The 15765-nt window shown below is 41.7% G+C and overlaps 1 protein-coding gene across 4 annotated transcripts in view; it reads left to right on the top strand.

Moving 5' to 3' along the window:
- Positions 1 to 15765, top strand: part of pde1ca (phosphodiesterase 1C, calmodulin-dependent a) — a 169584-nt gene that overhangs the window by 105419 nt on the left and 48400 nt on the right. For all 4 annotated transcript variants that reach the window (XM_029698701.1, XM_029698718.1, XM_029698726.1 and 1 more), the window contains 3 exons: positions 11084 to 11197; positions 12944 to 13126; positions 15207 to 15273. In XM_029698701.1, coding sequence (XP_029554561.1) covers positions 11084 to 11197; positions 12944 to 13126; positions 15207 to 15273 — 364 coding nt within the window. The remainder of the gene's footprint in view (positions 1 to 11083; positions 11198 to 12943; positions 13127 to 15206; positions 15274 to 15765) is intronic.

Here is a 15765-nt window from a genome sequence, read left to right as displayed (position 1 = left end):
CAATGTAACTTCTTATCAAGAGCACAGTGGATGTCATTTAAAACCCTCAATGTTGCTGAGACAGTGCTGTGGCCAGACCTAAAACCTGATTGCATTCCATTTAAGATGTTGTTTTCTTGGTAGTAGGCCTTTAGCTGCTTACTAACTAAGGACTCCAGTACCTTTGACAGTACAGACAGCGTTGATATGGGCCGATAGTTGTCAAGTAGCGAAGGATCTCCACCTTTCAGGAGAGGCAGTACAAAAGCAGATTTCCATAACTTGGGGATTTCCTTAACATCAAGCTTAAGGTTAAAATACATGTTAAGGGGGAGCAATGATGTCTGCAGCTAGGTGTAGGAGACGGGGGTCTAGTTCATCAGGGCCAGGGGATTTTTTCCCATCAATTTCTTTCAGGGCTTTACGCACTTCTTAAACAGAGAAGGATGAAAAAGGAGAACCTGGTAAAGGAGTGCACAGGGGTGTCAGGTAAATTCATAGGGGGCTCAATTATACCTTTGACCTTTTCAAATAAACAGCTTGCATCTAAAAAAAAAAAAGAAGCTGACTCAAGGCTTTCAGAATGGAGGTTCTCTCAGTTACAATCTGTGTGTCTACCAACAATTGTTTGGGAAGCTGTGTATCTTTTTTACACTCCAAACCTTTCACTACTTGCCAAAATTTGGATGGATTATTTAAATTATCTGAAGTAGATTTCATGTAGTGGTCTGCTTTAAATTTACGGATCATAGCCACACACATATTTCGAAGACGTTTAAAAGCCATCCAATCATCTGCTGAACCAGTCCCTCTTGCTTTAGTCCACATAGCATTTCATTCCCTTATGATTTTAGTAAGTTCCTTAGTAAACCAAGGGTTCTCTCTGCCCTTAATCCTGATTTTTTTTAAAGGGGCATGCCTATAGCATACATCCTGGAATGCGTTGTGGAAGTAAGAAAAGGCTAGTTCAACGTCAGTGATTAATTCCATTCTATTCCATTCAATGCTAGATACATCATGTAAAAAACCTTGAATATCAAACCGCTTCCAGTTTCTTTTCGTAATGACACGTGGAGATTTCTTAGGAATTTTACAATCTCTCACACAGACAATAGCACAGGGATCACTTTTGTCATTTGCAAAAATACCAGAAGCATTAAAACGATGAGGAGTATTGGTTATGATCAAATCAATCAAAGAGGATTTCAGAGGATATTTTATATTCAACCTAGTTATACTGTTGACAATCTGAGTGAGATTATAGGTATTGCATAGAATCTTGAGTTGATCAGAGCTAGATGTTAACCAGTCCTGATTCAGATCACCCATCAGGACAAACTCAGAATTGACATTCTGTGATAACAATTTGAAAATACAATCCAGAGAGCCAACAGTAGCAGATGGAGGTCTATAACAACAAGATACAACAATATTTAAAGATGAGCCGAGGTTTAGGTTCAAAGACAGATATTCAAATTGCTTAGGTTTAGTAACAGAAGTCATAACGACCACCGAGAACTTGTCTTTTACGCATACAGCAACACCACCACCCTTAGATTTACAATCTGTACGAAAAACATTGTAACCATTTATGACAATATTTTTGTCTGTAATAGATTTTTTGAGCCAGGTTTCAGAAAGCATAAATACATCATGGTCATCAGTTTTTATCCATATATTCACAAGCTTCGGCAGAAGACTTCTTACATTCATATGCAAAAACTTCAGGCCACTCTGACTACTTAATTCAGCAGGGGTAAGAATGGCAGGACCTGGGTTAGATTGCACATTTCCAGACAATAGAAGCAGCAAGATAACGGCAAGTTTAGATCAGGGGTTACAACATTTGGATTTATAGACAGCACTTGAACAAGAATCCATAGTCACCAGAGTCTTTAACTCCACATATTTCAGGAGATGTGTAAAGTCCAGAGACATGGTTAAGTACCAAGAGAACAGTCCGGATATGTAAGTGCAATAGTCCGATTTCTCCCATATTGTTTGGGAGAAATGTGCGTAGTTCTCACGTGCATTTCCGGAGCAAGCGTGTGGTTTCTCACAAAACTCGAGGGAGAAACAGTCATATATTTCCTCATTCACAGAGCAACGGGCTCTAAAAGTATCGCCAACATTGTAAAAGCCAAGAGTAGACAACAGCAAAATGAACAACAGCAACATGTTTGTTTATTTCCCTAAGAGTCACTAATCAAATAGTCCAACCGCTGATCACTAAAAATTCAGTGATGTCTGCGTATGATGTAGGTGAGCAAAGCTCCGTACAAGAATGGGAGAGACAGACCAAGGCAGATGGGGAGCAGGCAGGCCAGCAGAGAGATCAGTTCTCTGGCCAGCAGCGCACATGGATCGCACTGTATCGATGTAAAATGGAACCTGTCCAGCATTGGCTACAATGAAAGTCTGTAGTAGCCTCAACAGCTGAACTGATGAAACAAGCCCAGTGCATCTACTTCCTTCACAGCGCAGATACGGACCTCCGGCTTCCATCACACAGCACAGCAAGGCAGGTGAGGACCCCTGTAGCTTGGCAGAACACAGGTGAAGAACCTGCCCATCAAGGAGTATCCAAGGCTAGTCAGCCCAGCGCGTCTAGACCAGTGGTTCCCAACCTTTTTTGGTTACTGTACCACCAAGTGAATTTTGCTCTGCCCAGAGTACCTCTGAAGTACACCCTCGTGTACATTTTACCAATAGGCCTATGGTCTTATGAGTCTTCTCAAGTACCAGGAGTGGACAGGTCAAGTACCCTCAGAGGTCCTAGTAACCCTGGTTGGGAACCATTGATCTAGACTGTCTGTCACAGCACAGATATGTCCTCTCATGGCTTTCAGGGAGGGCACCACCCCAACACTGTCTCCTCGTGTAGAAGCAGCAGACTAGGGTGTTAACACGGTCTTTGCTGCAATACACACAGGTGAAAATCGGCAGTATGTGGTTGATGTGATGGTAGAAAGTTGTAGTGGATAATGTGAGTCTGAATCCCAGTTCCTTCTCACCGTCACTGTGTGGTTTACTCACAATTTTTGCGTTCAGTGTTGTTCAATGACAAATCTCACAGCCTATGACGGTTTTGCTAATAAACACTTGTAACACTTGAAACAAACAATCATAGAGACACACAACACGCTCAGCTGAACTGCCCTGCCGCCATCTTGAACGAGAGTATAGACAATTTGACAATTGATAATACTGTCATCCATCAGACTATTATCAATTTAATCTTGTCTTTAGGCTAATATTTAATATATGTGTGAAATGAGTTTAGAAATAGTTATGGTGTAGGTTCTATGGACCATCATCAGCTGCGCAGGTTGACTGGTGGTGAATGAGGGGGGAAATAAATTACGTCGCCCCCCCAAAAAATTTGGACACTGCATATAACACAAATTCTGTTTGTGATAGTGAAATTCTAACAACAAGCATGTGTTCAATATACTTATTTAGGAAACGTCAAGGACGGAGGGCGGCATGACTTTAAAAATGGCAGAGATATTTCAATTTGAAATTCATATGCTGTCATAATGACTTACTTGGCGCTTCTAATGTTAAATTTCAAATGTGTTTTAGCACTGAACTTCGGCAGTACGGAATTAATTGAGCCCTTTGTTACACGGGTTGGAGGTTATTTGAAATATCAATATTAATTTAATGAAACTATTGGAAAACCTTTATTGGATGGTCAAATATGCACCGTCTTGTTGCTCGGCTCCATGGCTTGCATGTTAATAACTCTTACGCAGGGGGGAGCCTAGTGAAATCTATAAGTAAAAGGTAATCACAGCCTTACTTAGAGACAAGTGGCCTACAAACACAGCCAGTCATGTGGCTCTGGTGTGACACTTTACTGCTGGATACGATCGATACAGAGACAATGTGCATGCTAGGACATATGTGCACTCACACAAGCACTCACGCGCACACACACAGACGAACAAATGCATACACACAGGCATGCACTTATACTCAAACACATACATACACACACACACACACACACACACACACACACACACACACACACACACACACACACACACACACACACACACACACACACACACACACACTGCATATACAATCAGAGACAGACATCACACACACCCAGGGTACTGTGGAGAGATAAAACACTGGAGAGAGTTTTTGTTCTTTTATCTGTGATCATTCTTCTTTCACTCAAAGCAAGATGATATTTTTAATACTCCTTCTTTCATATGCCTTGAGGTGAGATGACAGGAGGGATATAGATGTCTAATACCATGTGTGGTGTGTGTGTGCATGTGTGCGTGTGTGTTTTGAAAGTGGGCCTGAATATAAAAGAGTAGCCGTAATGAACAAGTCTTTGTCTTTCCCTCCATGTACTTCAAATGTTTGACAAAATTTGTTTAATAATAAGTGGAATATCAATCTTAAAGGTCCCGAACAATGAAAATCATATTTTTCATCAAATTGGATGATATTTGGATGAAACTAGTTCAAAATAGGGTACCCAAGTATGAACAATGACTGTAGCTGATACATTGATAAAGTTGAATCATAAAGTTGCTTGTCCCCTCCCCCTGTGTCAAACACTTGGATTCAGGAGGCAGGCATTACCAAGGATTTGCTTCCGGCTTTATGCAATGTCACATAAAGCCGGAAATGTAATACACCAATGGTAGCATCATATCATCTTAACTAATTTAAATATGTACCACCTTAAAACTGTCATCACGTGCGCCTATTCCTTGCTTTGGCTTTGTTTACAAACCGTAAGCCAGCTACTAATAGCTAGCTCAAGCAGAACGTATGACCAAAGATACTGGTAACCTTTCGTCTGTGGTGTGAATGTTAGCTAGCAAGCTACTTACCAGCATGTCGGAAAAAGTGTGTTCTGACTAGATGCCATAGTGTAAAATGAACCTTACACTATTTTCCGAAAGATGAAGACACCCTGACAGCAGTGGCTGCTTTTCATTTCGGGTGGACAGGCTGCACTGAAAATGATGATCATGTCAAGCGCGTGCCGCGCACATTTCGAGTGAAGTTGCTTTATCAATTGAGGAGAACATTTGATGGGTCTTGCCAGGAAGCTAACCTTGTATCATACTTGACATTAGCGCTGACCATAACGTTAAGTATCAGAGGCTGACACGGTAGCCAACATTTTGGCGGGATTGGGAGGCTAACGTTAGATAATGCAACTGTGGCTATGGCTGCTTTGACTGGTGAATGGTATATTTTCTGTAACACACTTGATAGTCACTATACGGTTTTTGTTCTTTCATCCCTAAGCCCCTACATTGAGTCTTAGAACTGCCAACATAAATATTATTATTTCACTTTCCACCTCATTACACCAAGCTGTAATGATAGACCAAGCTATAATTAGAAAATTCAACATCTATTCTGTCTGCACAGCTTCCCGGGCAACCACCGCAGCAGGAATGCTGTGATACAAAATCAGCTTTCCCAAGGCAAAGAATGGGGGATATGCTGTCAAGACTGTGAAGACAGACCCAACGTTGCTATTCATTGCATCAGTCGAGCATTTCAGTCACACACAAAAAATGCACAACCAAGTATAGCATATTTCAAATTGAGTACCTCAGAAACATCAGAAAACACATTGTAGAATGAATAGATCACTTCATCATCGAATTGATAGCATCGTAACTCAGAACAGTAAATAAAAGGACATTCAATTCACTACCCATTTAACAAATATTTACTTTTTCAAAAACATTACAGGCTACGTAGACAGGCTCCTGGATCCAGCGCCGTATGTGGGGAAGCTGTGCGAGCTATCCATCCCAGGACCCCTATCTGCTCATTGTGAGAGGCCTGACAAGGAGGAAGCCTATCTGGATTTGTCTCCTCAATGGGTCCTGCACACTGTGGTACCTGTATTAGGCTTATGGATCTAATAAAAAATGTTTTATGTCAAATGATGTCTCTTATTTCTCAGTGTGTTCATGTTGATACATTTTTGCCTATAGTAAATGTCTGGTCAAATAAATGTCTGATCAATACATACAATTCAGAAGATGTTGTCATTTATAATGCTAATGCAGAGGCACCAATACATTTTCCAGTACACTTATTGTATACTGTTTTCATGTACATTCCCTTATGTCTAAGCATCGAAGGTGACTCAGGCTTTACTGATACACTTATTCACTCTTGTGAATAAGTGTATCAGTGAACTGTATTCTGTAATTAGTTACAAAATAATAGAAATTCCATTTGTCTGAGATCCAAAAGTCCATGATCAGCTCTGTTGACCATCAAAGCATTTTGCAGAGAAAATGGGTTGAGGCATACTATTTAAGCTCGGAATGACATGTGGAATGACATTCTTTACTTTGTCTAATACCATGGTATTTTTGAGTACTCCTATCTGATTAGCTTGAAGGGCATTCTAGAGCATTTTAAAAGGGATAATCAACTCAGGGCTCTATGCGTCTTTGAAAAATAATGCAACTCTGTGGAAGGTCAGTTCCCGTCGGGGTTATAAACTTAGAATTTTGATGGTTAATTTTAGGCGTTCATTCCGAATGGTTAAGGTAAGGGTTAAGGTTTGGGATAGGGTTAAAACAATCCAAATAAAAAGACTGCCTAGCACTGGGATTGAATACGCAATCCTCGGAGCCAGAGCTCGCGGTTTACGGAAAAAAATTAAAACAACCCTCTGAGCCATAGCTTGCGGCTTACGCCTATTTGCGATCCCCATCCACAACTCCCTAGCAAGCCGCAACCCTACTTGATGGTAATAGTGCTCACAGATGCCCCTAGTGGCCGGTTTTGAAGGCATCTCACAACGTCCTGCGGACCCGGACGAACGTCGAATATCGCCTTGGATCACGGGTGATCTGGCTGAAAGGAATAGAGTGCCATTTGAAACACATCCACAGTACTCAGAACAGGTGTCTATGACTAGTGATGAGGTACAATAATATAGGATGAATTCATATTCACATGATAACCCTTCTCACTATTGAAAGGTCATGTTATTGTTCAGTTGCAGGTTCCTCTGTAGTTATCGCCTGTTGCCTTTTCCATCTAATTTTCCCTCTTATCTTTCCCAATCAGAGAGGCTTCTGGGAAACTGTAATCATTTAATGGGATGACATTGACATGACTCATTGATTATGTGTTTGTCTGCTAGAGAGCAGACGGGAATCCTCTGGGAGATAGAGAGGGAAAGGCAGGTTTTTGACGCTTGGCTGATTTCAATATCATCATTAAAACACCATGTCCTTTTTCCTTTGTGTGGGTGAATTTTATTAACGGTAAAATTATAAAACCGGTAAACTTATTCCACCAGGGTAAAAAAGAGTATATAAATATGAGGACTAGTGAAAAGCATTTTGTCGAGGTGTGTGTGTGTGTGCGCGCTTGTGTATGTTCCGTGGCCCATCCAGAACAGAGTGGAGTTCTTTGATAGACCTCAGACTGTTTCATGTTGCTAAGAAAGAACCGGAGAGTCTATGGTGTCATTGTTTCTGTTGCTATGTTCTCCAATCTCCACCGTGTTCCGGGGGTAAAATGGATTCAAACAACTGTGTCTGGGAGTCAGGTTCTCTAACAGTAGGTTGTTCAGTCAACCTATTATGGACTTGACCCAGTGTTTTCCTACAGAACAGTGAATAGGGCAATTCATGTAATTTCATCTAGATATTGTGACGTGGTGTGGTTGGACCCAGGTGCAGAGAAGAGACCAGATGAGGAATCAGTGGTTAAGGATTAACATAATACTTTACTAAGAAACGGTAGCCGCAGGATCACAGTACACTTGAAAAAAACAACAAACACTATGTCTCGAAAACTAACTCAGAAAACAACCACACAGTAAACAATTCAAGCTTCTGCAAAGGAAAACAGAAAGCACACCTCTTTTGACAGGAAAATCATAATGAGTAAATAGGACACACCTGAGTGTCGTTAATGTATCTAGGACGGTCTCTGCCGCCCTCTGCTGACAAGTGGAACCATGATAGATAGATATGTTCCATATTTGCTAAAAGGTTTATCATACCAAATTACTGTGACCTTACGGATTATTCTGCCACAAGCGCTACCTTTTCTACCCCAGATCAAATAGGAGTGTAATGACTAGGAGGTTCAAATATTCCTCTTGGTTTCTTCTCCTGTAATGGCAGGAGAAGTGAATAACAACACAGTTAAATCCATGGAGTAGTGTATTTGTGATTTCACCCTTCATCTCTCTCCCCCGTCTGTTTGTACCTTGTGTGGCCCAAGCAGCTGTGGGAAGAATTGGGTCAAACCTGTCCCCATGTGTGCCCCACACACTCGCTAACAAACACACACAGACATACACAGACACACTTAAAACACACATTGTGCTCATGTGCTCACATATTAGTCATGCATTTACACAGACACTTTTACCTACAATTACACTCTGATGCACTCGCACTCACACATTAGAGCCTAAGCGTGCACACTCAAACACAAATTCTGCTTTCATCACCAGAGCCGACGTATAAACCCTTACACTTATGACATTGTGTCATACTTATTATGAAGGTGTGACTACAAACTAGCGACATTGACGATGTCAACAGACCGGCTGTCACAAAGCACAGATACACACCAACCTGGACTCAGGGGCAGATGAAACATCTGGGCCACTCAAATTAGTAGAATATGTGAAGTTTGCTATGCTATGTATTAATGTTCATGTGATATGTTACAAATTACAACTGGTATGATATATTTCGAATTGTAATATGTGCAATATGTTACGAATTTGCAATAGCTATGATATGTTACGAATTACAATTTGTTGTGCAAAACGTTAGCTAGGTGGCTAAATCTAACGTGAGGGTTAAGGTTAGAGTTAAGGTTAAGATTAGGGTTAGGAGAAAGGTTAGCTAACATGCTAAGTAGTTGCAAAGTAGCTAAAAAGTAGTAAGTAGTTGCAAGGGTGCTAATTAGCTAAAATGCTAAAGTTGTCTGTGATGAGATTCGAACACACGAACTTTAGGTTGCCAGATATTCACGTTATACGTTGACCCACCCACCCCTGCTTTTGTTTTTACCTTTTTACCTTAAGTAACCTTCTGTCTTATTTAACCATAGCAAACATAACCATAGCAAAAGTAACATTTCATACCAAATGGAATGTCTCGGATTTACATTTACTATGTTACGTCTAGTCCATGAGACTAGCCTGTACACACTCACATACAGTACAAACACACACCTAAAAACTGCAGAGACAGTACAGCATGCATATAAAAAGTCTCACCCGTATTCACAATCACATTTCGCATGAAGAAATAGATACACAACACAGTCATGCATTCAGACACGCGCACGCACGTACACGCACACACACACACAGTCAGTGCAATAATCAAGCAGAGGTGTGTAGAGGTGAGAGTCATTAGCGGGAGCTAATCTTTAGTCTACCTAGGAAGAGTTATTATAGTGTCACATACTGCTTTCCCAGATGCTCCTGCTGTAAATACCAATCAGCTCTCTGCTTTACACCTGAGCTGCTGTTTACTGGGCTTTGTTTGCAGCACGATTATCACTGTTTGCTCTTTGTAGTTCCAATTTAGTTTTTTCTTTATCCAGGCAATTTCTTTCTTTCATGTCAGCTGGTGTGTGTTTGTGTATGTGTGTGCGTCAGCGTGTGCGTGTGTGTATGTGGGTCTTCCTAGTGTTTTCCCCTGTCTGAGTGCCAGTTCACAAGCCTGTGTAATCCAAGAGGATGAGAAAGACTAGAAATAATCTCAGAGGACCTGTGGATTGTAGCGATGACAGTGTAGACCGCTGTCACCCTAACAACAATCGGTCAATCATCCAACTGTATGATAGTTACGGTGCTGTTTTGATGAGGTGATCAGTATCCTCTGACCTCGGTGTTCTTGGCTGGGCATTCTGATTAAATGGGATTTTGCTCTTTTAAAAAGCATGAAATACCCCTTCAGATCTCTGCTCTATTCTCCTTAGTTTCCCTATATTATTGACTTGTATATCAAATAGCTTAGAGTTCAGCCAGCACACCAGGGTTAGGAGTTGTTGGAAAGAGACCAGGATTTGAAAAAATTCTGAAAAAAAGACCTTTACGCTGTGGTTGATGGTTAATTGTGATTTCAGCTTGATTTCAGCTTGAACTGACATCCTCAGCATTTACAGTGAACGTGATCTCGTGAATGTCGGGGAAATTGCTTTTAAAAGTCTATTGCTGTGTGCAGGGTGTTAATCTGTGTTGGATTGAATCCTAGCCTGAGGTCTCCTTTTACAAAACCTACATGTCTATACAAATGGACTGTGACTTGGGCATTTGTGCCATTTGAAAGCAGCTGTGGCATGTTGTATCAGGGCAGACTGGGCTGGCTCTTGTGATTGCTGGGATTTAGACTCTGGCAGAGTGGGCTTTGGCTAGCAGGCCTCTATTGGCTGTTAGATCTGCGTGTGTGTGTGTGTCATACTGCATGTCCAGCCAACAGTGTGGCATGCATGAATACACAGCTGAATAGCTTCCTCTCTCCTTAGTTAACCTAGCATCCTTCCTTATTTATTTAACTTGACCAAATATTCTGTTCACCTACCAGTTACTCGAACCTTCACATCCCTCCTCAGTAAGGTGTCAAACACGTTAATTCATTGTTTAATCATGTTTTGTTAATATTTTACAAGCATAGTTAGCACAGGGCTAGTAGTGAAGCTGCTGTCTCTGTGCCATTGGTGGGTGTGACATGGAGGTGTACCAGGTGACTGTCTAAATGTAGATCTCTATCTACCTTTACCATAACCAAATAGGATTTTGATCCACATATGCCTTTTTACTTTCAGGACAACAGTTTTTTTAATGTAGTCATCATGGCCTGAGTAGTTTCAGTATTCAGCCACAGGACAGTGGGATTAATGTATGCTATTGCTCTTTTTCAGGGTAGTGTGTGATGTAACAAGTCCACTTAATTTTGAAAAATAAGCCACGCTTAATAGCACATGCATAAAAACACACGCATTACGGCAATTGTTTTGCCAATACGGTGGCACAGTCTAACTTTTAGTGCCTGCAACTGTAAAAGCATGAAAACTCATGAGATGTGTTTTTGTTGCCTTTCTCCAGGTTGCGATGCTTGGTGAAACAGTTGGAACGAGGAGAGGCGTCCGTCGTCGACCTCAAGAAGAACTTGGAGTATGCAGCCTCAGTCCTGGAGTCTGTGTACATTGAGGAGACACGGTATGGATATCTTATCATTGGCACAACTGTCCAGTAGATTGGTCAATACCACTATACACATTACATACAGTATCTGACATATTCTGTGTGAGCAGAGTTATTTCTCAGAATGTTCTGCCTATTGAATGTTATTTTCTCCTTCTCTCTCTCCATCTCTCTTACCCTCCTGCTCTTTCTCTCTCCCTTATGGAAAAACCACATGAATGTTACATGTGATCTTAGATGAAATGAAGGTCAAAACGTGACAACATGTAAAGCAACAAGTGATAACATGAAACTACAGATATGAAAACATTGAGCACGTGAAAACATGATCTAATGTGAAGCACATGTGACGACATGAGGACCCACATTTTCGACAAGTGATACCATGAAACTACACATTTGACAAAATTTGAACATTTTCACATGTAAAACTTCAAGTTAGATTTTCACTAAGTTTTTCACATGAAAATTAAATTCCACATGTGAGATTTAGGTTTTCACATGTGAAAATGAAAATTCTAATTTTCACATATGAAAGATTTAAAACATGTTATTCCCCTCACATGCAAAAAGGTGGTGTTAACATGTGAACTCTAATTTAAAAGATGGGAAAATGCGATTTCACATGTGAAATTAGATTTTCACATGGGAAACATTTCACATGTGTTTTTTGGGGAGGCAATGAAATGATATGGGTGTTTTAAGGTAGGTGGTACGCTGTTCAGCTAAAATAGTGTAAACATCTTTTGTCAACATGATTACACTTGGCATGATCACTTAGTGCTGACCTTTCAATATGACCCCACCTGGGATTTAAACTCACAACCTCTGGATTTGAGGTACCCTGATTTTTCTGATGCGCCACAAAGTTTTCATTTTCAGAAGTCTCCTACAGATTCATTACCTATAATACATGTCTGCACTTAGCAAAAGAGTGCCATCTGCACTGCTATTTCAGTTAATCGGTTTATTCTCTCATCATTGATTTCATTTACTTATTTCAGCAATTTGTATTTTTGACCAAAGTGTTGGAATACAGGTGAAATGAGTTATTGACACCGACATGGTGACATAGCAGGAAGATCGAAATGCCATGAACCAAGAGGTTGTAAGTTCAAATCCCAGATGAGGACATGTTGAATAATAATTACAGTATAAATAAACATAAACAACGTAATCATGTGTCGAATATGTATGTTGAAAACACTGCGACCACGTGACGTTCCGAGGACATCATAATGAATGTTTTATTTTTTATGCAGGGCATCACCTGTGAAATATCATGTGAAAAATATCCACGTGAAATTTCATTTGAAATATCATTACATGTGAAGTGTTCCAAAACCATTGTTTCACATGATTTAACATGTGACATTTTATGTGAATACGTGAAAATCCACATGTGAAACTTCATGTGAAATATCATCACATGGTTTTTCAGTAAGGTCTCTCTCTCTCTCTCTCTGTATTCCCCTCTCTCTCTTCCTCTGTCTACACATATTTGTTAGAGAGAAAGAGAGCAGAATTGGGTTTTAATGAAAAAAGTATCAAGTGCTCAAAACAAAGTAGTTATTTTAACTTGATTGAAACATTATTGATGAGAAGAGATGGGGCCTGCTGTGTGTGTGTGTGTGTGTGTGTGTGTGTGTGCGTGTGTGAGCGCGCGTGTGTGTGTGTACATGCATGAATGCATACTTGTGCGTCCATGCATGTATTTGCACATATATGTGTGTGTGTGCGTGTGTCCGTCCCTCTCCGCAGGCGATTGGTGGACACGGAGGATGAGCTCAGTGACATCCAGTCGGACTCGGTGCCGTCGGAGGTGCGTGATTGGCTGGCCTCCACCTTCACGCGTCAGATGGGTCTGATGCTGCGCCGGACCGAAGAGAAACCGCGCTTCCGCAGCATCGTACACGCAGTGCAGGCTGGGATATTTGTTGAGAGGTTAGTTTGTCATCCAATGTCCTCCGAACATGTAGCATATTTACTAAACTGGGGGATCAGCACTGACAGTAACACACTCTCAGTGTATTTCCAAAGTCATGGGCAATAATATGGAATTGGTCCACCCTTTGCTGCTATAACATTCTCCACTCTTCTGGGAAGGCTTTCCACTAGATGTTGGAACATTGCTGCAGGGGCTTCCATTCAGCCACAAGAGCATTAGTGAGATCGGGCACTGATGTTGGGTGATTAGGCCTGTCTCGCAGTCGGTGTTCCAATTCATCCCAAAGGTGTTCGATGGGGTTGAGGTCAGGGCTCTATGCAGGCTAGTCAAGTTCTTCCACACCGATCTCGACACACCATTTCAGTATGGAACTCGCTTTGTTCATGGGGGCAATGTCATGCTAAAACAGGAAATGGCCTTCCCCAAACTGTTGCCACAAAGTCGAAAGCACAGAATCGTCTAGAATATCATTGAATGCTGTAGCTTTAAGATGTCCCATCACTGGAACTAAGGGGCCTAGCCTGAATCATGAAAAACCGCCCCAGACCAACATTCCTCCTCCACCAAACTTTACAGTTGGTACTATGCATTCGGACAGATAGCGTTCTCCTGGCATCCGCCAAACTCAAATTCGTCCATCAGACTGCCAGATGGGGAAGCATGATTAATCCCTTTAGAGAACGTGTTTTCACTGCTCCAGAGTCCAATGGCGGAGAGCTTTACACCACTCCAGCCGACGCGTAACATTGCGCATGGTGATCTTAGGCTTGTGTGCGCCTGCTCGGCCATGGAACCCCATTTCATGCAGCTCCTGAAGAACAGTTCTTGTGCTGACGTTGCTTACAGAGGCAGTTTGGAACTCGGTAGTGAGTGAATTTTTACGTGCTACACGCTTCAGCATTCGGCGATCCCGTTCTGTGAGCTTGTGTGGCCTACCACTTCATGGCTGAACCTTTGTTACTCCCAGATGTTTCCACTTCACAATAACAGCACTTACAGTTGACCAAGGCAGCTCTAGCAGGTCAGGAATTTAACGAACTGACTTGTTGGAAAGATGGCATCCTATGACAGTGCCACATTGAAAGTCACTGAGCTCTACAGTGAGGCCATTTTACTCTCAATGCTTGTCTATGGAGATTGTATGGCTGTGTGCTCGATTGTATATACCTGTCAGCAACAGGTGTGACTGAAATAGCAAAATCCACTGAATTGAAGGGGTGTCCACATACTTTTAGCCATATGGTCGGTGAATTTCATACTGAATTAGGATATCCCACATTCAGTTCACTGTTAGTCTCTCTTGACAGACTGGAATCAAATCAAGTAGCTTGCATTTAAGATTTGGTTCTGGGTCCCAAGGTTATCTCATGCTAGCAGTTACCCATAGACTTCCAGTTATTGCGCTAATGCTAGTTAGAATTGGCTCACGAAACTACTTCTAACTTCCTTCATACTGGACACAGAGACATACAAATGGTATCCACGAGTTCATCTGCCTCTGGGGAAGTAGATTTTAAGGGCCTTGTTGTCAACATCCTGATGTATCCCTTTAATGGATGGGAGTTCCATATTTTGGCCAACTGTCAATTAAGCCATCAATGTATTTTCAAAGTAATTTTGTCCTGTAGAGAATGCCTTATCATAAAGAACCCTACATGAAAGTGTTTGCATCCAGCATCCAGCAATCTCTGCCCAAGCCCTGGGTGGGTGTATTTGATAGCATACAGTATGTATCAGTTTCACAGTAGAAGGGTAAACCCCAGCCTAGATGATAAGCATTGGGAAGGTCACCCATCACATCCCTGTTGTGAGGTATTTCCCCCAGAACCATCCTCCCCGTACCCTTGAAATGCTAATACCATGAGCCATCTCCCCACGTCCACCTCCACCAATCAGTGGTCCTTGCTCTCTGGGTGTCCTAACATTGTGTGTGTGTGTGTGTGTGTGTGTGTGTGTGTGTGTGTGTGTGTGTGTGTGTGTGTGTGTGTGTGTGTGTGTGTGTGTGTGTGTGTGTGTGTGTGTGTGTGTGTGTGTGTGTGTGTGTGTGTGTGTGTGTGTGTTATCTCTCCCTGACAGGATGTACCGCCGGACGTCCAACATGGTGGGATTAAGCTATCCGCCCAGCGTGATCACGGTGCTCAAGGTATTAAGAACCGCGGTCTGGAAAGGACGGCGATAGGCCAGCAATGCAGGGGGAAGTCTGAGATAGTCCAACGGGGTGGAGGAGAGAGAGGGTCAGGCCTGCGATACGCCAAACAGGCCAGGGCAACCGAGATAAAACCATACATCATTCACAACTTCACCCTATTTCATACACAGTATATGATGGAATAGATGTGTAGATGTGTAGAATCACAGTACATACAGACCGCATGCTTTCATTTCAAGTCATTCTCCTCCGATGCCAGAACACAACAAAGCAACATTTGACAAAAATACAATTCATTTTTACTATTGAATGGCTGTCCTGTAATGAGTAATCATTTGTCTCCCGGTTACTGAAAGCAGGACCTATTCCCATGCAAAAGAACACAAGGTATTAATACACTGCTGAGCTTATAGAAGGGATTTTCATGTAATGTGTTGTTGTTATTGCTGTGTAATAGTGGCGTAGCGTGCCATGTTTTCATGCCTC

This window comes from Salmo trutta, chromosome 2 (genome assembly GCF_901001165.1).
Source record: "Salmo trutta chromosome 2, fSalTru1.1, whole genome shotgun sequence".
Taxonomy (NCBI): domain Eukaryota; kingdom Metazoa; phylum Chordata; class Actinopteri; order Salmoniformes; family Salmonidae; genus Salmo; species Salmo trutta.
The sequence above is the reverse complement of the archived record's forward strand: the minus strand, read 5'-3'. Positions and strand labels throughout refer to the sequence as shown.